A 27,060-nucleotide genomic window follows, 5' to 3' on the forward strand; every position below is an offset into this window, starting at 1 on the left:
GTGAAAGAAATAATAAGAATTTATAAAACAAGAAAACAAACCATTTGATAAATGATTATAGATTGTCACTATATAAAAAAATATGCTAAATATACACATCATATATCACACAATTGTTCTACAATGAAGCTGCTGAGAAACTAGCACAGTAATCACTATTCAACAGTCTCTGATATCGACCGAACAACTTAAAAATGTCTACAGATTAAATGCAGCATATATACACATGTATAAATTTCATAAATCCTTATTGATACCAGTTGTCACAATTAATAAAGGTAAAAATATCAACAATTAATCACTTCATAGGTCAAGATAATAATAATAATAATGTATTTTAAATAAAACAATTAGACAGTTAACCAAAATCAGAAAACACCTTAATTCAGTGTTTAGTCAAAAAGGGGTTCGATAAATAAGGGCTCACTAACAAAAACAACTAATACTTCACGATTTGTCAACACTTGTGGTATTTAAATTATACCACGGGTAAACCTGACAAGAAAATTGTATGATATCGTTTACACTATGAAAGCTAGAAGTCCCGTATCCTATGATAACATATATCACTCAACACTTTTTACCATGGTACATTAATTGTGAACAAGAAAAATGATTCAAAATTTGAGTGTTTTACACACGAAAATCGCTACTTCATAGTTAACAAAGAAATAAAATTGTATAAAGCTTTGGATTTTTATAAAAGTAAACGTGAAATTTAATTATGAGTATAGGGTTGTGGAAACTGTTGGATTTTTATTGAGATCATGAACCGATCAATTCCAGGCCATCACTGAAAACCTGGAAGCACTGGACGGCCGTTTCATCCCAGTGTGGGACTCCTCAACGGTGTGCATCCACGATCCCACACGCGGGACTCAGATCCAAGACCTTCGGTCTCGTACGAACGAATAACCTTTAAGACCAATGAGCTGGGATCCAACGGTGTTAATGCATAACTTCAATCAATCTACGATATTGCATAATCTACCAAAGACAATGGAAAATAGTCGCGCAATACCATTGATTGGTTGAAGTTAGACATTAACAACGTTGGATCCTAGCGCAGTGGTCGTGAAATTTAATGTTTATTTACATGTAAAATAATGTGATTCAATATGAAATAATGAGAATGTATACAGTAAATCAGTTTCATAGTAGTGCAAATCATTATCCACCACCAAAACTTACGTTTATGAGTAACTTTTACAGGCATATTTAAACTGCATCTAGATGCAAATTGTTTACCACACTGATAACATGGATAGTTTTTTCCTAATAATAATCAGAAGAAAAAACAATTATTTAACACTAGTAAATGTTTTAAAAGCGAATTTAATATGACAATCTGAAGTTATTTAGTAATGGCATACAACAATACAAATGTAATTTTGATAAGTTTGGTAGATGAACACTAATTTCGATTTTCTAGCCGCTTCTAATAACTCTAAACTAAATCTACAAGGCAAATCGACAACAAGAGAAAAGGTGCAAAATGAGAAGAGAACGCTTCCGTCTAAGGTTAGTTTATGTACTGAAAAACGATGTTAATTATAGAGATACACAAAACCTTGGGTGCTTCTGGAAGTCTTTGGAACCATGTTGTGTGTAGTAGCAGTAAATTCAAATATCCAAGCAGAAACGTGACTTTACTTTTTAGATATTTCTGAGCTTCTACTCGGATAGTGTTTCCAAGAGCTTTCTAGACCCCTCTAGACTTTTCCAAGGAATACTTATGAACTCACCAACAAGTTTAAATAAGCATGTCAATTTCACAACAGAAAAATTATGAGTAGACTTGAAGTTATACTTATTATGTAGGGAACAGACCCAAATAAAGCATAATGTGCGCAGATCGAGAAATAAAGACCGCTAAGAAAAACTATGAGCGAGTAGAGAAGGAAGCATTGGCTAATGCATTCGCAATAAAAATGTTTCATAAAATGTTGTATGGTCGAATCAAGAGCTCTAAAACTCATATTCTGAATGGTAAACTCCAGAGGACACTGGCAACTATTTAAATATCAACATATCTTCCCGTTTGGTTAGTGATAGAAAAGTCTGTTTTGAAGAAGTTCGGGTTTTTTTCAAACACTAGTAAATATGACAATCATCGCCATCGGCAAGCAACTTGAATCACATATTCACTAACAACCACTGGATTTTGGCGACGATAAACAACAAAAGACAGTTATTACAACTAATCAAGGAAACAAGAATCAAAAACCAAGTTGTTACTGAAACTATTCAGTTCAGCTGGTATCCCGACACCCACTACCTCCAAGCAACTTGAATAATAAAGTGACTCAACCTCGACAACTGCAGAGCGATCTTCATACGTCGGTGGTGCTTTTATTAACGGAAGATACTAAATGTCCGACGATGAAACCGAGCCGACAGATACAAACAGTTTATCTGAGGCAACAGAAACACTATCATTTCAAACTAGGGGCACAAATCGGCACTAGAATCTTAGAACAATCAATGGTGCATGAACATAATGAAGTCACTCGTTCTCGCGATAGACGAGGTTGTAACGCTGCTTTACTGCCTTAAAGAGTTATCCAACCTCAACTTGATGAGGCCACAGTATATAACCATGCGTAAGACTGCTTTCACCGACACGATGTAAACAACATTCTTTTACAGCCAAATCAACACGACGGTGCTAAAGATGGGTCATATTGATATTCATCACTCTGGCTTTCCCTATGAGTAAATTTATCTCCTTTTACCACGGCACCAACAGTATTCACAGAAGTACACAGATACAAAAACCTATTCACTATTTCCAATGCCTCACCACAAACAGTGAGGCCACGCACAACCTCCAGTTAGTTTTCAGAAATATTTTGCATTTAGGTGTAAAGTATATGTCACACCTAAATACACTGATTACCAACCGATTAAAAGAGATATACTTCGGCTTTTTATAATTACACAGTAAGAAGATGGTCATCCACATGCTCAAGACCGGAAATAGATGATCTAGATCATTACTTAGTCCCTTTAGAGGCATTTCCAGAATATCATCGATGAAAAAGTTAGAGAGGAGTGGTGAAATTGGGCAACCCTGTCTAAGGTCACAAAGTTTTATTAAAAGTTTACGAAATGTTGAAAATGACTTAATTTTAAATTAGGCATTGAATGTGACATGATAAAACGTATACAGCACACAACTAAGTAGTGAAATACCATTATCATTAGCATAACTCACCCTCATGGATCACTTTCATATGTTCAATTAAATAAAATTTAGATGTAAACTCTCCACTACACTGATTACACACATATTTCAATCCTGACAAGAACTCCATTTTACTTGTTGAAATCTTACATTATTGAACATGAACACATCAAATTGAACAGACCACAATGCAAATACGACATATCTCACAATCACTCACACAATAATGCGTTCAAATACGTCTTAATTAGGATCAATTTTCTCCTGAATGACGTAAAATCAGTAGAGACATCTATGTTAGTGTTAAATGTTTAATTTATTTCACTGTACTATATAAACCTCAGCTGACCTGATTCGGTTATCAGTTAAGTGACGAAGCAACCAACACCAAGTCACGAAGCGTCAAACACTCAGTTTTATACTCTGTGGGATATTATAAATATGTTAAATTTGTCAAGTAACAGCAGTAACAAATCATTGGCCAGTGAGCGCAGACAAATAACAAGTAGACGTAACAAAAGAATGTTCCACTTTTAAAACTTATCCACTTAAGATGTCTACTTGGATTTCAAGCAATGACAGTTTGTAATTCGAGTGAATGAATAATTTTTCTGGCCTATAATTCGGCTCTTAATCGTTCAGTCGGATAGCATGTAGTCTACGTATTACGTCATCTGAACGAATAATTTAATCATGCAGTGTATCCGACCAGTGAGCAGTATATTACCCGGTCTAGAGTTAGTATATATATATGCAAGTCAAAGATCATTATCACCATCATAACTCACTTTCATGAATAGATTTCACATGTTTATTTAGATGAGATTTACTTGTAAACGTTTTATCACATTGAACACATGGATATCTTATTCCTAATAAAAAAAAATCATTATTATTGTTGTTATCGATAAATGTACTTATACAAATTTAATATAGCTCTAATGCACCCTGAATTGAGTAACCAACAAATCATTTATGGTGTATTGCAGTTCTTATCTTGATCCGCATGATAACATTACTTTTGATTCCTAGTTCAAGCATTATGAAAACTTATTTTGTGATAGATTAGCTAATCAAGTTGATACATAGAGGATAACAAAATTGAAGCACGAACTTCGTATCTGTGATCATGTAGAGTGACCAAATCTTATATCAGCATGGTATCTGTGTTATCGTAATCTTAAAAACACTGGTACAGACACACATACGACATGAATAATAACACTTGAAAACAAGAACTATAAACAGATAGAAAACGAAGCACTAAATAACATGTTTTTGATCAGAAAGGTTCATAAAATAGTATTTGGTCGATATTTTTGTATTTTCGGAAGTCACAAAGTCCGAACTAACCATTTTTGGCTCCAAAAAACGAATTTCCCAACATTCAGTAAGCCAGTTACAAAGGTACACTACCTGTTTGATGGATCACAATATACATAGGATTTCCTCCAAGCGTACTATTTGTCACTTTTTTAGAGTACACATTCGAAGCTACCTAACAAACGTGTTTCGAGCTACAATAATAAAGACTGCATATAATAAAAGCGCGACAAGACTTGACATGACAATAAGTTATAAAATACATAAACCATAGATAGCAAACAAAACCACACACCGGTGAATCACATAACCTTTAACAAAAAAAAACACGGTTTGTCCGTTATTCATTCACGGCTAACGTTTACCAATCGAATGAAGGTTCATCAAGGTGATAGCATAACGATAAGTAAACGGATCAGAATAGACCAAAAGATCATGAATTAAGCCAGACACTGCAGCCGATCTTATCGAGCTGGGAAGCATACTACAGAACTGACTTCACAACCAAGGATACAACCACAGACGCCGTGGTCACGTGTTCACACCGATTTTGAGAGTCAACTTAACAACATTAAGTAACTGATGCCAGTTGATGCAACCTAAAAATAGCCAGTAGCCATCGTCATGACTTATGCAATAACGTCTTTCCATAGTTAAGAAAGGAAGACGAGAAATTGCATGATGCATCGAACCATCAAGCCGGACTAGAGACCTCTCTTACTCTAAAGATGAATGTTATGTCGGTTACTGCTATGTCTGCGAAACGAACTAATATAACTTTTTGGGTTCGCCAATCAGAACTTCGGTCATAATCCTTTTCTACTCTGAGTATGCTATTCCACCCATAGCCTAGCGCGCTCAGTCTTAGTTAATGATAAGTTCTGATCGACACAATTAATCGTGAGCTAAAATAATTTCCGCCCCGAGTGCTTCCCCGACAAATATGCCGTCTTCTATTCCTAGCCTTGAATTAAAAAGAGAAGACTACAACCAAGCTCCTACTATTATCTTATTTCAACCATCCATCCCAGATTCTAGCCATAGCACTCATGAGATACCAGACATCGCACCATAAGACAGAAAATTACAGATATACACAAACAGGTCAAAAATGTCAGCGAAACGCGGGGTGCTTTAAATAACTGGTCTGTAACAAATCGGGAATAATAAGACATTTAGTAATAGTTAATGACTCAAACGGAAGATTACAATAAACAGAATGTGGAAATATGTTAGTTCAGTTATTCACTAATTATACAGTAAAAGTATAAACAAACTAGTTTCAAAGGTTCTAACTTTCTCAATACATGTTTCGAAATTTAGAAAACAACATTAAGTAAAATCTTTACAATTCGACCAGTAAAAATTCTGATGACATGAAATTCAAGAGACAATAGCGTATTGGGAAATGTATTATTTCTTAATATTTCTATCAATCAAAAAACGATTTTTTTATTAATAGCCTGTTCGGATTTTAAACTGTGCGAGTATCATCGAGTCAGGCTTCAAAAAACTAGTATCACAATAAGAGGATTCTCAAGGACACTCTTAAACACGTACAAACTCTCGCCCACTCAGTTGACCATTAAGAAAAGGTTCATTTTGAGAAAGCTCGATATGATACCAATCAAAACAATAGCAAATACTCCAGTGATCTTCACCAGCAACTTGAATCACAAGGTGACAAAAATACCGGTGGATTTCGGTGGCATCCACATTATTGATAGATACCCGAAAACATATCTTTTTAGACTCAGAGAACGATGAAAAACGAAGACGACTCTAAGGTAGACTAACGAAAATTGTACGCAGTGACTGCAAGCAATGCTGAGTGACAAAAGTAAAAGAGATAAAAAAAGGCAGTGGGGATAAGCGACCTAACACATTAAAAAAACAGTAATTGAAGTGGCAGTTGTGAGATTACATCAGATATCAATGGAGCTGCAACAAACCTAAATGATATAAACATAATGGAAAGGTCGAAAATTGACTTGAGAGAACGAATTTCAGTGATTTTTAAAAAATGGAGAACATCGGATACTGCTACACCTAGAGAAGCGCCAACTTCTCATACATTCAATCAAGTAATTTATGTTCCATTAACAGGGCTACTGCTTCGATCGAGGAAATATTTAAGCCATTCAAAAAGTGTATCCAACAAGAAATATTACATCACTGTGAGCATTCCTTGGAATGATAATTCATTAGTTTTTGTTTCTGCACATGATGAATAAGCTACATTAAAACAATTATTACAATAGAGTACTCAGTGACATTAGTCACTAGAATCTGAACAACTGAAATGATAACCATTAAACGTTTACGACATAAACCATGAAACTAATGAAGCCTAGACGTACTGGATTCGATCTTATATGAACTTGTGTGAATGTACAGTAAAGAACACATAAAATGTAAACAAACAATGATCTACTACGCTTCACGGTTCCCAGTGATCTTCCAATTGATATCAGTCTCGATTAGAAACCTAATACAATCGAACAGGACGATCTCCACAAATCCCGTATCCCTACATAACATATTTAGTCTGGATTAACACATATTGCAAAGTACATGGAAATATAATTGAATATAAACGTAAAAATGATTTCAGTAAAAAAATGCTTATTTAACAATGATTTGATGAGAATATACGGCATACAGTTTCAAAGTTAAATATCATTACTATCAACACAACTCACGATTATGAAAAACTTGAATATGTTGAGTCAAGTTGGATTTACAAGCAAACTTTCTATCACATTGACCACAAGGATAATTTATTCCTAGAATAAAAAGATAATTATTATAGGTGGTAAACTTACTAACATAAATTCAACATCAATATGTAGGATCATATAAGAAAGGTTTACAGTACATTTTATTTAAATATGTCCATTTCACAAGAGAAAGAATACGAACGAACGAACAACCGCTAGTATAGTAGACTTTTAATCATACTGATTGTATAGGTAGTGAAAACTCACACGGTGATTGAAAGTTAAGTACGTTAACAAGACAATTAGAGCCACATCCTCCAAATGACTCATACAGAAACGTAACGTCAAAGATTAATATTTTCTACACATTACAACATAACTGAGTGATAGCTCAACAGCGCATGCCACCAAACGCCCTGGTACGGCTGAGGGTGGGAAGAGCCCGCTATCTCTCTCTTCAAATGTTCTCACATGGCCACGCTAATACAGCCAGTACCACGAATTCCTACACACTGCCTTTTCGCGACAGGGGTTTTGCTTACGAAATTGACAGGACGAAAAGCGGATGTCCGCGTCCACCTACCTAGGGGAGTTGCCAAAAACTGATTCTAAACCAATCGTGCACATAGGCTCCAGGATCGCGAGGAAACAAATGGCGTATGAACCAAGCGTCGGTCACAGGCTACCATGGGACTGCATCACCTGACGTCGCTCTACTGCCTTGTAGGTCAGACCTTTAAGTCGAAGGCTCCGGGAGTGGTTCCCTAAGAAAACCACCTGCTTCAGTCTCGGCACCAGAGCAGTATCACAGCCCATAAATCAAGTGACTTGTGTGGTGCATATGTATTCGGTGCCCCTTTGTACCGATATTTATGTGTTCAAATAAATTAATTACCTGTAATAGCTTGTGGCCTGTGTGCCCTGTTAATGTATAACGTAATGATACCGCCAATTAGAAAGCAGTGACTTATCGATCGGATCAATGACGCGTAAACCCGTATGAGAAGTCTACAGTCCTTATTGGTCCCGCTTCCTGGCTAGCCCAGTCAGCTAAGTCCAGAACACCAATCTCAACCTCTGCAATATCAATCATTTATTTCAAACAAACTCGGTTTATATACCAACCAGACAGACAACATCGTACTATAACATAGGAAACAACATTTGTACAAGATTTAGCCAAATGTGGCTGTGAATGTGGGAGGTAGTGAGTGATTAATAGACAGGGCATAATTCAAGAATGGTGAATTGTATAATAATAGTTCATAGGTCAAAATAAATCTCATAATAAGAGGGACATGAATATGAATAGTTTAGTTATTTAACAATCATACGATAAAAATATACGCATAGTAATGGTCCATAAATGGATCCCAAAAGTTACTATTCATTATTCTTATCGGGACATAACATTAACTAACAGTGCGAACTATTTAGACTATAAAAACAGGAAAATATTATTTACAACTCGAGACTCAAAGACCTCAAAATGTTTATTGATCACTGCATGCATGTATCAGCTAGGATACTGCCGGTATCCGCAAAGTGAATCAGGTGATTTGCTCAGACCACCACTCTCTGCATCCTTGATATAAAGCGTCTACTCGGCAAGACAGAGAAGCAACATCAGAAGATACAATCTCACAATAGCGAGTGATCAGAAAACATACTTACGTTCGTTCTCTCATGATCCTAACGATAGTACATACCATTCTTTTCAGATAAGTGTTTTCCAACATTAGGTGAACCCTTTGAAAATATAAACCAGATAAGAGTGCCAGACGCTCACTCTTCGTTCACTTATTTTCCTAAAATCACCTTACAATGTAATGACAATCAACAGTACTTTCGTAAAACAGTCAACTTCCCTTCAACCGTACCACATTAATTTGTTACTATAAACTGAACATGTTATTTTATGTCGACTGAAATTTCTAATCATTTTGGCTTTTTTAAAAAACAGAAAATCCCAAATGCACATCTAACGAAATACATTTAATGATTTATTATTCTCCGAAACCATTAACTCATCAACTCACCAATTTCTAATCATGTCTTTACATTGTAATCTATCTGTATTCACAAGCAAATGTTGTATTAGGTGAACAATAAATAATCAATTGTTTGTGTGTTTGAACGAAATTCACTGATATGCTTGAATGTTATTACGAGTTCACCTTAATCGGCAAGCGGAACGAAGGTCAAAGATACAGTGACACGATAGGCTATACTAATCCATTGTTCCCGACCCTGCTAACTAGATCAAGAAGTCTTGATGAGGCGTAGAGAATGTATTCTACAAGCACCCAGAAAATACGAGGTCCTAAGCACACAAATCAAGTTTAATTATAAAGTGATAGAAACGCCTTTGGGAAAGCCACAAAACAGCGTACTAAAAAAATCCGTCAACCAATGACAGTCAAGGATTTCCGAGTGGGAAATGTAAGCTGTAGGCCAACTAAGAGTCTCTTGGAGCGAAAACATAAAATTCAAATTTTCAGAATAAAATTACAAAATAAGGACCTTTTCCAAGTGAATTCTGGGGATCTAACGTCCTCAACACACCTCCTCTTTTCAATAGCGTACTTTTCTGGGGTCAACTTGCATCTTGACTGCTGTTCACCGCTGTCGGAGAGGCCAACTTCTGGAGCGGAGATCAGCTTGTAATTGGGCTTTTTCTCGTGTTGGGGCTATCAGTAAGTTGAAGGTATCAAGCAGGATGTTCATGGGCGGTCTGGAGCTAACCGTTTGAGCATCTGATTCCAATGGCGTGACCATCTATCGCCTCCTACCTCTACTTCGTACATGACACGGCCTATTCTGACTACTCGCGCTTCTGTCCATGGACCATGGGTTGTTCTGTAGTCACGGGCAAACACAGGACATCCCACTTCGTATGTGGATTGCTCTTCAGACTTTTTCTGTACTGGTGTTGATGCATTACTCGGATGCATCGGGCCGTGGATCGTTATCAGTCTTCTTTCCATCAGGATTTCTGCTGGGGATTTTCGCTCCCGTACCGTCTCATTTGGTGTTCTTCGATAAACGAACAAGAAATTTCGCAACGCGTCAGCTGGTGTTTCCTTCTCCTTCGACCTAACCAATGCTCTTTTAAACGCATCCACAAACCTTTCCACTTGCCCATTCGACTGCGGGTGGTATAGTGGCGAGTGTAAGTGCTTGATGGCTAGCCGTTGACAGAAAGCTTGGAATTAGCTAGAGGTAAATTGCGACCCGTTGTCAGATACAATTACATCTGGTATGCCATTTCGGGAGAAAATTTCAGTAAGGGGCTGTATTGTTTTAGTTGTGGGCGGCATTACAAGGCTGATTTCTAGCCATTTTGAAAGGGCATCAACCACAACTAACTGCATAGTTCCATTAAGTCGACGTGTATCCTGGACCAAGGATGATCAGGTTGTGGTCATGAAACTGGCGGGACTTTGGCATTCACTTTTGCCGCTTGCTGACACCGAATGCATTTTCCAACCAACTCAGTGATATGTTGATCCATTAGGGGCCAGTATGCATAACTCCTGGCTACGGATTTCATTCGTTTAACCCCCGAGTGACCAAAGTGGAACTGTTTCAGCACTTTTGCGCTAAGGGACTCTGGCACAACCATTCTTTCTCCAAAAATCAAGCAGTCGTTTACAATGCATAGTGAATCCCGCCACTGATAAAGTTGTTTCATGTCACCATCAAACTTCTTAGACGACCAACCGTTGGTGACATAGCTCATCGCAATCTTGATGATTGGGTCGTTCCTGGAAGCGTTTCGTGTGTCTATTGCAGACACCGGCAATGCCCATATTGTGGTTGTCAGATAACATTCCGCGTGGTCTACCGCTGACAGAGATGCGATCACCATGTTTTACTCAGCCGCCAAATGATGATTAATGAGTTGTGATAAAGCATGTGTCTGACCGAATTGTTGAGTGCGTCGGTATTGGATCTTGAAATCATACCCCGAAAGTACCAAGGCCCATCGCTGAAGACGATTTGTAGAATGGGCTGAAATGCCCGATTTCGACCGAATATTGCGAGCAGAGGCTTGTGACCTGTGAGAAGCGTAAACCTCCGACCGTACAGAAACTTGTGGAGACGTCGAACAGCAAACACAAGTGAAAGAGCCTCTTTTCCTCTCTGGCTGTATTTCTTTTCTGCTGGGGTTAGTGTACGGGATGTATGCATAACAGCTTTTTCTGACGCGTCTGGAAACTGATGTGAAATAACAGCACCTAGGCCATACGCTGAAGCGTCTGTATCTACATAGATCGGCATGGATGGATCGTAGTGCATTAACAACAATTCCGAGCTAATTATAGACTTGAGTTTACAAAACGCCGCATCCCACTCATTAGTCCAGTTCCAAGTGCTGTTCTTCGTCAGCAGACGATTCAATGGGGCGCGAATATCATGCATCGAAGGAACGAACGCTGAATAATAGGCAACAAGTCCCATGAAGGAACGTAGTGCCTAGACATTAGTGGGAGTGAGCATCAGTTTGATAGCTCGAGTGTTCTCAGGATCTAGTCTGCGGCCGTCAGCGTCAAAAATAAACCCCAAATAGTTTATTGACTGCAATAAAAACTGGCATTTCTCCTGATGTACCCGGAACCCGTTGACGCTGATGCGTAGCAGTAACAATGTCGTGCGTTCCTGTAGCTGTTCTAATGTCGTCGCAACAATTAAAATATCATCGAAATAAGCCACGGCGCCCGAGATACCTGATAGGATGGTATCCATTAGTTGCTGAAAGATAGATGGGGCAGTCTTGACTCCAAAAGGCAGACGGTTATACTAAAACAGCCCACAATGAGTATTGATAGTAAGCAACTTTCTTGTTGCTTCACCTACTTCCACTTGCAACACAAAAGCCTTGTACTGCATATGGTAATTACCTTCGCTTGTTAGGACAATTGGAATGTAGAGTTACTTTCCGAGATTGGTCGTTTACTGGGGTATGTTATATAACGCCAGTTGATCTAAATTTACTTGGTTTAGATTGGTTCGACCAGCTAAACTTAGCTGATGTCCAGTTAAATACCAATATGCCACCTGGTATAACATCCACATGACCCTGAAGCATATACGAAGAAGCTAATGACACAGTTTTCATCTATTTTCCAACCTGGATTGGGTCGGTGTTCTGCCATGAAAGCAACGCTTCGGTTGAAACTTGGGGCTAAGCCTGTTTTCCGTCCAAAGAGACCCATGCCTTATGAAACATTACCAACAGTAGATGAAGAATCGAATCGCCTTCAACAACAAGGAGTTGTTACGCCCGTTTTTTACTCTGCTTGGGCAGCACCTATAGTTGTTATCAAGAAGGCCAACGGCACGATACGTATATGTGCTGACTTTTCTACAGGTCTCAATGCAGCTCTGGAACAGCATCATTATCCTTTGCCAGTTCCCGCAGATCTGTGTTACTATGCTGAATGTGTGAAAGTTTTTCGCAAAACTGGATCTAGCTGATGCTTATTTGCAAGTGGAGGTAGATGAAGCATCAAGAGAGCTGCTTACTATCAATACTCATCGTGGGTTGTTTCAGTATAACCGTCTGCCTTTTGGAGTTGTATTTATTAAAATGATTCGGTAATTTGAGTTTCTCATTAAATCATTAAAACAAGTTTACTCACCACTCACTCGATGAATAAACTCAACAAACATGAAATAAGCGAGATGATTCCTAATTATCTGACATTTTATGGAAAAAATATTCCGAGTAGCAATATACTGAGAACAAATCAAAGATGATGGAGCACATTCATGAAGCGAACATACAATGATAAGGCGAGAACTAGTGAAAATTTACTAAAAGAAGACTAATGACTTGGATCTTCGTATTTTCAATTGCGTTCAACGTTAAAAACTCCGAAAAGGAATTAAAATAGGAACCCGAAACCACCACAGTACCACGAAATAAGTATTAAAATTATTTGAATGACATTTGCAACTAAATATCACATATTAAGAAGCTAAATTTACTATTTTCAACAGAAATGGTGCATGACATTAGTTCATATTTACAAAAGCAAACATAACAATTCTCATAAAGTTACAGACGTAATAACGCAGAAGACTATTGTTCAAAAATTTTATTTACTCAATATTTTAAGTGTTGTATTTCATTAATGGGGTTCAATAGGGGCCTATGGTACTTACTGATCAAGTGACAACGACTGGGTCCATTTAATAAGATCGGTTCTTTTCGAGATCGACAACAGCAATTTACACAAAACATTAACTAACACCCGATGGCTGACACAGGAATCAGATGAATTGTGTAGAACTTGATATTCGAGGTAGGACAAGCCGAACAAAATGAGTCGGCATAACTCTATACCTATAGTGACAAAACATGACCTTCAAGCATATAACAATTTCCAGTTTGGGGTTGTCGAGATTGTTGAATTTCAGTGAAATCATGGACTGATTAATGTTTGACCACCATTGAAAACCTGGAAGCACTGGACGGTCGTTTCATCCTAGTATGTTACTCCTCATGAGTGCGCATCCACGATCCCGTGAGCAAGATTCAAACCCAGCATCCCCGGCCTTGTGCGCGCCCCAACTGGGAAGTATCATGTACTCAAAAGTGCCTAGTTTCGAGAGGAAATCCTCCGAGTTCTAGTCAAGAAGCTGTGACTAGTGGAGTCAAATCCGTGTCGGGTGAAAGGCAGTTACTCACCGAAGACAATTGAAAATGGTCGCAAACATCGTGAATTGAGTGAAGCTTAATAGTGACACCGTCGGACGACGGCTCAGTGGTTTAGAAGTTAGGCGTCCATGTGCGAGACCGAGGGTTCTGAGTTTATATCCCGCGTGCGGAATCGTGGATGCGCGCTCTTGAGGAGTCCCATACCAGGACGAAACAGCCATCCAGTGCTTCCAGGTTTTCAATGGTGACCAAACATTGGTCAGTTCATGATTTCCATGAAATACAAAAATTTACCGAACTAAAAGCAATGACAACCAATAAGAAAAAGGCAAAGGTGATGAGAAAAATTGAATTAGAAGAAACGTGCGAGCAGTTATCGTTTCTGGAGGGATTTCAGCATTGTTGATAAAAATTTGAGTATTCTTGTGTTTTCCTTAGCAGTAAAATAACCCTATAATATATCCTTCACCAATAAATAATCAACAGAATAAATATAGACAGACAGAAACATTAATCTTCAGACAAAAACAACAATGAACAATCAAAATTAACTCAATACATGAAACAAATATATGAGGAAATGAAACACCACTCACCTTCATGAACAGTCTTAATATGGAGATGACGAGTAGTTTCTATTGAAAGATCCTTGTTGCGTAAATCATGCGACAATTTTATTGCTATGAACGTCAAAATGATTTAGTAAATAAATTGTAAGAATAGGCGGCTTAAAAGAACAGTAAAAAGAACAGAACCTCCTACCATCAACATTACTATCGAAATAAATTATCAAACTTTTTTTCGATTTGTTGGAGACGGCAATGAAACGCACACACTTAGATAACACGGATAGTTATGAAAACTGAAGCTAGCACAGATCGGTGAACAGGTTCTGTAAGGAATGTATATTTTCTGAAAACTGGTTACGCCGTAGTATGTTACAATCATAGGTGTTCTGCTTGATATGAAGTAAATGTCAAGAGACAAACGGGTAAGGCGAGCATTACAATTAGAACTTGCACAGAAGAATAATTGACGTTACCCACCAAAACAGCCAATATTTTACAATTAAATCATCTTGTTTACAAAAGAATAAAACCTCAAAGAAAATCCAGTCAAGAAGTAGTTCAAGCTTATGGAATGGAGTATCTGATATAAATTCTAAATCACATCAGAAGGTAACAGGAAAATCCGGCAAACTTTGGAGCATAGTTAGAACTCTATCGCACTAGTATATACTCCTACAACTTTCGTTTACTGAATAAGATTCAAAATTAGGTAAGCACTATCATTACCTCACATACACCAAACGTAAACATTCATCATTGGTCATAACATCAATACATGAGTCTGTAATACTAAACATTGAGCAAACACTGCTAACTACCATCGATCATTGCTCATAAAACTTGTGACTTAAGGCAATATCGAGGCAACCTGCACAGGATGCACATATGCCAACAAGAGACTGATCAATTGCAGTCCTACACAGTGATGAGAAGATACAAGCAACCAACACCAGCTAAATCTGACTGTTAAATATTTATTAATACTATTTCTTGACATACACAATGAAAATTGAATTATATTTACACTTGTAACCGTAGATCATTTGAAGCTGAAAATAAGGAGAAATGGATGCCAACTCAATGGTTTGAAAGTACTGTGTTCACTGTGATACCTTCATGCATCGCTTATGTTCAATCTGTATAGAGCTATGAGTCCTCAATGATCAAGGGTCTCAAATTAATTCGGAACATATATATTCCTATCTGCTTGTCAATAGTTCTTCACAAATTGAGATAATGGTGAAAATAATATATTCGATCCTTAAGTTTTTCACAGAGTGCTTCGGTTAACATCAATCTACTACGATATTTTACGCAAAAAGATGTTTACTCTCATGTATACAAGTTTAGTACATCGTTATCTAAACTATGTTGAGTCGATGGAGACGATTTGATACTACTGAAGCAAGAATAATGTGTATTAAATGAAACGTAAATAATTTTTGATCCTTCAATAATGGCTCTATTTGTCAGAGAATATGGTTACCAATAAAATCAAATCTAAGGACTTTTTTCACAAAAGTCTTCAAAGAAGATGGACACAATAAATCATTAGTAAGATGGGATGTCGAAAATGAAAATTCCATCCACGAAATGGAAATATCCTACTTCTTTGAAATCTTAACAGAAGTAGCAATAAAACTGTACCGTTAAACACGCCACATAGTACAACTAATCGAACAAACACTTCTTTAGATATATGCTTACTTTCAGATTTGTAGATAACGACAAATAAACCACGTCGAATAGGTGGGGAAAAAATTTAAGATGTATGCTTTTTCATGGGTGAGTTTGATTTGCAATCTCAATATATTAGAATAACGTAAGGCACCTACCCTTTGCAGAATTTTGTCGGATAGGGTTCTGATTTGTCCTGATAAAAACCACACCTCTATCTGTAACGAGATTGCCAACAACAGGAGCTTTATCGGAATCACATTCATCTACGAAAATCACGAAAGATTGTGGTTACGTAACTAAATAGTTAATAAACATGTTGCTAGATTTATATAACAAACATGTCATGAAAATAAAAACAAATACGCACAAATGTTTGATGTTTAGTGTCAATCATAATTACGCTACATGTAAAATTTACATATATAGCGACAAAGAGATTAGTAAAAACAGTCAGTCAGTCAGCTACAACGTAGGACCAGGCACATATATGCATCGGTCCAGGTTGCCATACCGCAATAGCACAGCAAGATGAACACCGGATTCACAGGAGTGGTTAAGTCAATGGTGGTAATATATAAAAGAAAGATTGCAATAAGGATATAGTACAGAAAGAAAGAATTAGTTCGTAGAAAGAATGATATGAAGCGATTTTAATCTCTTAGTTTAAGGGAAGACAGAGAGTGTATACACCGACTCCATTGTGATCGATTCTGAGCCATGTCACCAAGAGTCTCCAACCATTGGTCACGATAGTCACGCGGACCCCAACCAAGTGGTCTGCATCTACCAACATGGCTCAGACTATAGGTTAGTGTCTTCAAGCACTGATGCCACGTTTTGGTTTGGCCGCTCCTAATTCTCTTCCAACCATCTCTAACACCCGTTAGCTTTGCACTTCGTGGTAATCGGTGTTCAGGCATACGTAACATGTGGCCCAACCATCTCAGTCGATGAAGATTCACAACCTCATCAACTGATTTACCATCATTCACTAATACCCTGCGTCTAACCTCACTATTACTTACCCGGTGATCCCAGCAGACGCCAGCAATATTTCTAAGGCATCTGTGGTCAAATACTAGTAGCTTACGGGTATCTTCAACCCTCAATGGCCATGTTTCGCAGCCGTAAATTAAAACAGAACGGACTGCCGCGCAGTATACTCGTCCTTTTATTGATAGACGGATATCTCGCCTTCGCCATAGGTGACGTAAGTTGGCAAAAGCCAAACGAGCATTTCGAATCCGTGCTGAGATTTCGTCAGACACCAACCCATTAGGGCTGATCAGACTCCCAAGATAAATGAAGTTGTCAACGTGTTCGACTACTTCACTCCCTATACTTAATTCAGGTGTTGACGCAGACCAGTCCTGAAGCAACAACTTGCATTTGGAGCCAATCCATCTGGGCTAGCTGCCCTTCCTCGTTTCAGATTAACTATAGCCTTTTGAACTTCTGCTAGAGTTGGGGGACCTACTTCAATGTTCCATTCACCCTGTCTAGGAATGGAGGGTAGTTGTAGAGTAGCTGAAGGCCAGCTGAACTGTCCTCTAAAATATCCCGCCCATCGTTCTAAACGTCTGGACTGAGAGCAGATGAGGGTGTCGTCTTTTTCCGGAAGTCCGACTTACACTTGACTTATTAATTCCAGTTTCTTTTATTAGTCTGTAAAGCTGTCTTGTGTTCCCTATAGTCGCCGCCTTTTCCGTCTCTTTTGCTTTCGTTGCCCACCACTGCTCACGGTCGTTTCTTAGACTGTTGCTTAACCTAGACCTGATTTGTTGTCGCTCTGCATCGTGTTCAGAACCTGATGGGACAAGTTTGCGAGAATCCATTAGTGCGATAGACCTTGAAGAAATCCATTGGTTCTTTGTAACTCTGTGGTTTAAATCACTAATAGATGTCACTGCTGTTTCTACAGATGCTTGTATGTCTTTCCAAGCAGCATCTGAGTCAGCCTCATTTTCAGAACTACCTAAGTGTGACCTCAGTTGATCCTGGAACCTACTTTTGGTTTTCTCGTCACTCAATTCAGTTCTAATTGTTCTTTTTAATGTGGCTTTTTTGCGTCCAGTGAGGCGCAAGCAGATGCGTGCCCGTATTAGGGCATGATCGGAGTCAAAGCAGGTACGCCAGAATGAGCGACAATCTTCGACCGACCCTCTCCAACGATGACTGATGGCAATATGGTCTATTTGAGTCCATCGTTGGTTTGGTGTAGGGGGTCGCCATGTTAGACGATGTCTCTCCTTATGCTTAAAATTTGTGTGTGCTAAAAATAAACGATTGTCTGAGCACAGTTGCAGCAGACGATCACCATTATCTGTTCGTTGTGCCGGAATACTAAAATACCCACCTAAATGCCTTTCTGTTTGGTTTAAACTACCTATCTGGGCATTAAAGTCACCTACTACGAGTACTATGTCTGAACGTTTAGCTTTTTGAAGAAGTTCAGAGAGCTTTCTGAACGAAACAAAATGAGATTCGGTTTGTATATCTACTCATGAGTTAAGTCATCAAAACAGTTGTAGAAATGAAAACCAGTTAAAACTGCTGACACCGGACAAATTAAAAGTCGATCGTTCGTGATATAAGTGAAGAATCTAAATATTTTAAAAAAATTAAAAATCAGTATTTTCGTCAAAATAAAAGAAAAACAACTTATTCAACTTATTTCATCTGTACTTGACTTATGAGAGAAGCTTCAGACTAGTAAACATATAGTCGACACATAGTTCTTCCTAAACCAAATCTGCATGCATCCAGAACTCAGAATTCAGGTACGTTTATCTTGCTGGCGTTGGTGTCGCACTAAGCGCTAGAGCTGAGGCAGCACTAACCGATCGGATCCCCATTAACAGTCGGTTATGTACTGTTAGATTAGAAAGTTCCATCAAAGTGAGAAGAAATCGGCGTGAGAAACGATGTCGTTTCGTCATCTCCACCTATGCCCCGACAGATTGCAGCCCGGATGCAATCAAGGATGAATTCTACCACCAGTTATCTGTTCTTCTTCAGAAAATGCATTCGACAGATATTGTAGTACTAGCCAGCGACTTGAATGCTCAGGTCGGGCGTCTAGGCACAGAAGAGAATCGTTTAGGTGGCCGATGGGGACTTGTTGGTCGCAGGACAGATAACGTGAACCGTCTATCAATATTTTGTGCAAACCACAACCTGTTTCTGGTTAGCACTAACTTTCGGCACAGTCATCGCCGATGTGCCACCTGGCGTCCTCCCTCTGCATCTCAAGCCTGGACTCAGATTGATCACATCGCGATCAGCTACCGCTGGCGTGGTTGTGTACAAGACTGCCACTCCTTTTGGAGTACCTATCTGGACTCTGATCATGCCTTGGTCTGCACCAATCTTACCTTAATTTTCAGTGGCCAACGAAGTGACCGCCACAAAAGGATTGATGTCAGCAAGCTGGTTGCAACTTCTGTTGCTGGTAAGTACCGAACCGAGCTAGTTTCTAGGCTAACTACCATTCCACCGTAAAGTATAGATGAGCATTGGTTGTGATTGCGTGACGCCATCGAAATGGCGAGTAAGCCGCTTGCGGCTTCGCGAAACGTCCCGCTTATAAGCACTGGGTTTCTTCAGGCTCCTTACAACTCATTGAAGCCCGTCGGTCTACTCCGGGTGACAGTGAGTTTGACCACAAACAACAACTGTTACGTAATGAAATCGGGCAAAGCTTGTGTAAGGACCGAGAAGCCTGGTGGTCGGAGCGTGCTAATGAGCTGGAAGCAGCACCTGCATCTGGTAACTACCGTGAGCTCTTCCAACTCATCCGAGCCACTGGCAGCAAGAAGCCTGGTGTGAGCGAAACAATCTGCGAGGATGACGGAACGCCAATCACTAACATCCATCGACGTCTTGGACGATGTGTAGAATTCATCGAAGGGCAGTTCAACTGGCCTGCTGCTCTGTCAACATCGGCCAGACTGTCCTGGCCGGTGACGATTGATCCACCAAATGAGGCGGAACTCCGCAAGGAATTCCAACTCTTGAAGCGCTACAAATCACTGAGTCTAGATGACTTACCTCCGGCGGCCAGACCAAAACATGGCACAAGTCCATGAAGTCACTGACAAGTGGTCTGAGTCATGTCGGTAGGTGTAGACTACCTGGTTGGGGACCGCGAGATGATAGCAACCGATGGTTAGAGACCCTGAATGACATGGCTCAAAATCGTTTGCAATGGCACAGGTGCATACACTCTTTGTGTTCTCCCAAATTTTGATCTCCTTATTCCTCCTTGTCTCTTTTTTTCTCTTCCCAAATTTATTTCACTGTATTATACTCTTTAAGTAACATCTCCAAACACTAATCTTCCCGATTACTGCTTATACTCGTATTACCTCTACCACTACGGGATTTGAATCGATCACTGCATCTCTGTGCTAATGTGGTGTGGCAACTCGAACTGATGTACGTACGTACGAAGTTCTACGTTGTTACTGACTGACTGACTGACCATTCGAGCAGTGGGGTTACACAGGGTTGCCCAATCTCACCATTCCTCTTCAACTTTGCCATCGATGACATTCTGGAAACAGCTCTGATGGATGTAAGTAATGGCGGCGTGGACCTGTTGCCTGGAGAAAGACTTCTCGACCTTGAGTATGTGGATGATATTGTCTTACTGTGCGATAATGCCCAAGCCATGCAATCCGCACTTAATCAGTTGGCAATCAGTGTCCGTAAGTATGGTATGTGCTTTGCACCTTCGAAATGCAAATTACTTCTACAAGACTGGCAGGATTCTAATCCTGTACTCACCCTGGATGGTGAGCAGATAGAAGTAGTCGAGAAGTTCCTGTACCTAGGTAGCTGCATAAGTGCTGGTGGGGGCGTGAGTGATGAAATCAATGCACGTTTAGTGAAAGCCAGAGCGGCTTATGCCAATGTGGGCCATCTTTGGCGCCTTCGTGATGTTAGTCTGGCTGTAGAAGGTCGGATCTACAACGCGTCAGTGAGAGCACTTCTGCTCTATCAATCCAATTTACCAACCAATCAAGAGTCATGCACAACGGGAGACACAACCAAAACAAAGAAGTAAACAATGACAAATTTAAGGTCAATAAGAACCAATCAACATCGAGGTGCACAGAACAAGCTGTGAAACACATATGGAGAAATTCGAACACTTCACTTCTATCTGAAGTTTATGCTGATGATGTCGTTCAGAAGAACGATGAAAGCTCCACGACCAAACCATCCAGCTCAGAGAACAAAACTCCACCAAAAAGTTCTGCTCTATGCTTGTGAAACTTGGCCTCTCCGAGTCGAGGATGTTAGACGACACTGTGTTCGATCATCGTTGTCTTCGAAGGATTGCTGACATCCAGTGGCAACACCATGTCAGTAATGCAGAGGTTCTGCATCGTGTTCGGGCACAGAGACGACAATCCAATTGGTTTCACCATCTTGAAGCACCGACTTCGGTGGCTTGGACATGTTCTACGAATGTCGTCCCAGAGAATTCCACGTCGTGCATCATTCGCCGACTCTGGGACTGGTTGGAAAAAGTGGAGAGGTGGTCAGTGTATGACATGGTATTGGAGTATGAAAAAAAACCTGCAAGGGGCTGGTCTGTGTTGGTCCTTCACGTCCTCCTGGCTGGGGTCCGAGAGATGGTGCTACACAGTGGCTAGAGACGTTATCAGATATGGTTCAGAATAGAAGTCAGTGGAGATCCTGCTGTAACCTTCTTTTACTTTCTTCATAAAAGTTGGTTGTATCTTCCTTAACTGAAAGAATTCTTTCCGGTTGTACCTTTCCGTTCCCCCATTATTACTAACATTATTACACTACTTTACACCAATCTGTTCGTTATTGTTCTCTTTTTCTTCCACGCTCCTTACTGTTTTTTTCCTTGTCTTTAAATTCTCATTGTTTTGTGTGGCGCATATATATCTGGTGCCCTCTTGTACCAATATTTATGTGTTCAAATAAATAAAATAAATAATCAACTGGGAAAAGGTATAATGACTCGCACTAAATATATATATATATATATATATATATATATATCCAAGTTAACATCAGCAGGGTTATTATGGTCTTCCACTAACCAGAAGTGACAATTTATAGAAATACAGAATAATAACTAGTGCAGTCAACAATATGATTGTCAATTATGGTTGTTAGGGATGTGAAATCCCCAAATGCAATGTGGAAAAAATCAATCTATAAATCGATTTAGGATTATTTTCACTCAGTCAACTCCTTTTAATTACAATTGTTTATTCAGAATGGGTCCTACTAATTAACTTTCGATTTGTTTTCGCTAGTACCGGTTATTCACTATTCTGCTAGTTGTTGATATGACAGGATGAAAAGTCAAAATATGTTTCCCTCCTCAGAATTTGGACTTCTCTCTCTAGTTGGCTGTGCTTGGATGCATCGGAATAGCTAGTTTTCCTGTCATTGTGTCACAGAGCCTTCGTTCCGTTCTCCGATTAGGTGAACTCGTAATCTCTTCAAACACAGCACTTGTTTGATTTCCAGTGCATTTCCCCTTGTATTTATTATTTCATTGTGATTCCTTATTCAGTGAAAATTACTCAGTTGATGAAATTCTATAAATTATAATCAATGAGTCGATTTATAACTGCATTAACTTAAATGTAAGTTAATTCTTCCTAGGTTTTCATCAACAAAGCCTTTTTACTAAGAACTGGACTTCTCACTCTGATTAAAGAGCAGGGTAGAAGAAGATAAAATTATTCTCGTTCAAAGTATTGAGTATTAGCTTAGAGCACGAAAGTATCAACAGCTGAAGACCTTATACGATATCACTTAAAACATATTAACAATTACTGATCGTTGAGTAGCTTACAACTAACATCGTGTTTTCCTAGTCTGTTGGTGACGACCAATTTCTGTTGAGTACTTAACAAGAAGTGAGTATATGTTTTAATAGTTATCTCGAAATCAATGAAATTTTAGAATACAGGCGAGGTCATCAGTGTTTTGTCGTGAGTGACCTAGATGAATTACTTTATGAACAGTGGGGGGTCAGAGTGCGGTGCTGTTACGTATAGTTATAGATTAATGAGATTGTGAACATGCACAAAACGACATGGAAGTACATGGCTGCGTTTGAAGAGCATACAAGTAACGTTTCATGTGACAATAATTAAAATTAATTAAGGACCGAACATTGGTATAGTTCCTACAAACAAGTTCTTACATGTTGGTTTCTAGTAACGAGTGACGATGAACAAATACGAATCTCACAAATATAATGATAATAATAATGGTTACCTACCTTCTATACATTTTTCAGGAACAACATTTACATCTTTTGAGACTAATTCCTGTGACGACCTTATAACTAGGTCATCTAACTCTACTGGTTCTTCGACCTTAAAATTTATTCCAAACCAAGGATCGAACATAGATATCTCCATTTCACTTCAATTTTCAAATGCATAGAAATATGTGGTAACTACAACAAATGGCAGAACAGCTCTTTAGCGAGAAAATATATCGCATAGAGGTTTCAACTTCAAATAACGAAAATCACTACTAGCCCCACCCTAATTTAAATTCGGTCACAAGATTACCATCCCTTTTACTTATAAAATATCTACTGATAACAATAACATTCAAGTAACATCGTTACTCCAAATATAATGAAATGTTTAGTTGCTGTTTAGCACCATTGACACTTAAAGGTTTTCTAATCTTAGCAAAACTTAATTTAGGAAGACGTTTTAATGAAGTTGATAACTCAACTTCCAACATTTTCAACCACCGATAGACTCACAGTTGTTCGGTATCACAAGCTGTGACTGATAGTTTCAAATTACCGATGGATTAGTATACTAATAGTTTTCTCTCACAATCTGAGTCACTGAGTTTACTTAGTCTTGTTCTTGAAGTCAAGTGGATTTCTTCCTCCTTGAGTCCTGAAAAAGGATTATTCTTCAGAATACATCCTTTCCTGTTTTGTAAACCCAGGTCGCAATAAAGAGATATCGGTTATACGTTGATCCAACGTATGGAAGATCCTTAAGCCCCTAAGAAAAGGCATCCAATAGCATTAGGCAAATGAAGCGTTTGTGTCTTGTATGAAGGCATGTTATGTACTGGCATAATGTGAAAAGTAACACGTGACAGAACCTAGAAGTGTAGAGAGCGTGAAAAGTGCCAGAACTAAAAAACAAACGAACCACACAGATTTTTGGCGTGGAATTCATTTCCTCATAATGGTCAACAAGCATTATTGTATTATAGCTAGTACACTAACATCTCACACGTATATCGGTTCTTAATTCATGTTAAAAGTGTCCATAAATTACAATTGTATAACTTTTCAATTGAGAATCGGGTGGAAGTAAAGAATATGAGCGACCTAGATCCTTCACCTCGAGCCGTCTTTCAGCAGGCACGAAAAATACCAAGGCGATTTGTGCAAGAAAATTGTTATATTCATGGCTGATACACAGTTCTAAAATGAATAACGGGCCTTTACATATGAAATAATAAAGTTCCCATCAAAAACAGAATTGCGGAGGTTCGCATCTAGCCAAGAGGTACGTTGTGTACTAAAGGAGTATGCAGAGTAACATGATGGTTGGGAAACAAATGGACAAAATAAAAGGTGAATCGATGACCCAACAAGCACACACAGTGTATTGTGTAGTTTCGTTAGTGAAACCAATCGGCAACAATCTATAGTGTTTGTATGAACTGCTGATTCTTTTGTACTTGATGACTGTCTGATATCAAACATTAAATGTAACATTTTCCTTTGGGTTTATCTAGTTCTGTTCTCTGTAAATTGCACTACTTCGGGAATTCGTAGTTCGCATAATGATTTAAATACTTCTAACTATTACATAATTTCCCCAAACTTGGGAGCTCGGGAATCACAAACAGCACAATTCTCATATCAAAACAATTTTTGGTTCGAAACTAGAAGCAGATAGTTCAACCTGCTACAAGAACATACGAACGCACTGCACACCAAGATCTGACTGATTCGTCCACATACTTCACTTCTATCACTAGCCACATCTAAATTCCCTTGCTCAAGGTCGTCCACTTTCATTACTTTGATCGAAGTGCCAAGGTCCCAACAAGTGAACAAAATTCAGACTCAGATCTCAGACTTGTGTAGTAAGGACAGAAGGCCTACGGCCTATGTTATTCCTTTACTAATATGCTTCTGTGAGTGTCCAGTCTTCTTTTGAAAGAGTCAAAAGTGGTGTACCCCAAGGCACCATCTTAGCTCCTCTACTCTTCCTTCTCTACGGTAATGAGTTATCGCTGCTGCTTAGGTTGTCGGCATTATTGTTTGCGGATGACGTTAAAATCCGAAGAACAATAAAAAGTGGGGCCGATCATTTGGATCTTCAAGCTGACTTAAACGATTTAGTTAGATGGGCTCGAGGTTGGGGCTTAGAAATCAATTCTAGGAAGAGTGTGCTAATGCATATCGGTCATGGTAATGGTTAACATTATACTATTGATGGTAAACCTCTTCGACGCGTTCAAGAGCATAAAGACTTAGGAGTAATAATAAGTCATGACTTAAAAGCAACTACGCATTGCAACGCAGCCACTGTCAAAGTTTTTCGTGCGTTATGGTCACTTTGCCGAGCGTTCAAATCTTTTGACGAGGAATTGTCTCGAAATTCACATCCCACCTACATAAGACCACATTTGGAGTACTGTATCCAAGCAGCTATCCCATGTCTGGTCAAGGATACTAACTCACTTGGGTGTGTCCAGCGTGTGGGAACGAAATTAGTGAAAGGTCTTTTTAAACTCCCTTACGATGAGCTTTTAAAACCCCTAAACCTTTTCCCCTTGTCGCGTCGCAGGACGTGGGGTGACCTTATACTGGCATTTCGTATCTTTACTTATGATTTGGGTGTTAATATGTCTCATCCTTTTGCTCCCTCCAGCACTAATAATCTCCGAGGTCATAGAAAGAAGGTACATAAACCGCGATCTGATAAACTTAAAGTGGGGTACTGTTTTTCTCATCCAGTAGTCAATGATTGGAACGCCTTACCCGAACAAGTGTTATCAGCCCCATCAGTGAATATTTTCAAGGAGAAACTGGACCTTCGCTGGAAGACAATCTGTCAGGATTAACACAGGTTCACCAACCTACTATCCTTATCACAGCAGACTGAATTGAAGGTGCGGACACCACTGCTTCGGGCAGTAGGTTCCAAGTATTGATGACTTGGTGTGAAAACCTGTATGCCACGAGTATTTTGTTCGTTCTTGGCCTTTCTACTCGCCTGCTATGTTCTCTGAGATGTCCCGATCTAGTAGGGAGAAAAAGAGAGAATAATTTAGGTTCAGAATCATTTCTCACTGTCACCCCTAGATCCTTATGAGACCGGACTACGGGTAATGGCACTTCCCCTATGTTGTACCTATCAACCTTTGAATCCCCAAAGTGCATGTAGACACACTTTGCTGCGTTGATAGGCATCAACCACCCTTTAGACCAGTTAATCATATTATTTAAGTCTGCCTGAAGAGCACATACGTCTGTATCTCCAATTATTACTCGCCAGATCTTTACACCGTCAGCGTATAATAACATTGGAGACTGTACTATACTTGGGAGATAATTAAAATACATTATAAAAAGCAAAGAACCTAGGACGGAACCTTGAGGTACCCCACTAAGTACTGGTTTCCAGATGGAGCACTTGGAATTTATTCTTACTTTCTGTCGACGACCCACTAGGAAATCCCTAATCTATTTTAAAAGAAGTCCTGCAATACCGAGGGTTTCCAACTTCAATAGCAGTCTTTTAGATGGCACCTTGTCAAAAGCCTTACTGAAGTCTATGTAGACAACATCCACTGAGTTTCCGTTGTCTAGCGCTTTTATCCAAAACTCCCTTGCTATAAGGAGGTTCGTGGCAC

The 27,060-nt window shown here is 39.0% G+C and overlaps 1 protein-coding gene across 2 annotated transcripts in view; it reads right to left on the bottom strand.

The window, feature by feature from the left end:
* MS3_00008581 (uncharacterized protein) overlaps positions 1-25,232 on the bottom strand; it is a 36,497-nt gene extending 11,265 nt beyond the window's left edge. The window contains exons 1-6 of one of the 2 annotated variants that reach the window (XM_051216915.1): positions 23,429-25,232; positions 16,302-16,409; positions 14,494-14,577; positions 7,213-7,296; positions 3,976-4,059; positions 1,192-1,275 (exon numbers count right to left, since the gene is read on the bottom strand). In XM_051216915.1, the coding sequence (XP_051065547.1) occupies positions 1,192-1,275; positions 3,976-4,059; positions 7,213-7,296; positions 14,494-14,577; positions 16,302-16,409; positions 23,429-23,570 (586 nt within the window). In that variant the 5' untranslated portion in view covers positions 23,571-25,232. Of the gene's footprint in view, positions 1-406; positions 6,338-7,212; positions 7,297-14,493; positions 14,578-16,301; positions 16,410-23,428 lie in introns of those variants that run through there. The other variant, XM_051216916.1, reaches the window with a different exon arrangement.
* Positions 25,233-27,060: the final 1,828 nt, after the last annotated feature.

This window comes from Schistosoma haematobium, chromosome 6 (genome assembly GCF_000699445.3).
Source record: "Schistosoma haematobium chromosome 6, whole genome shotgun sequence".
Taxonomy (NCBI): domain Eukaryota; kingdom Metazoa; phylum Platyhelminthes; class Trematoda; order Strigeidida; family Schistosomatidae; genus Schistosoma; species Schistosoma haematobium.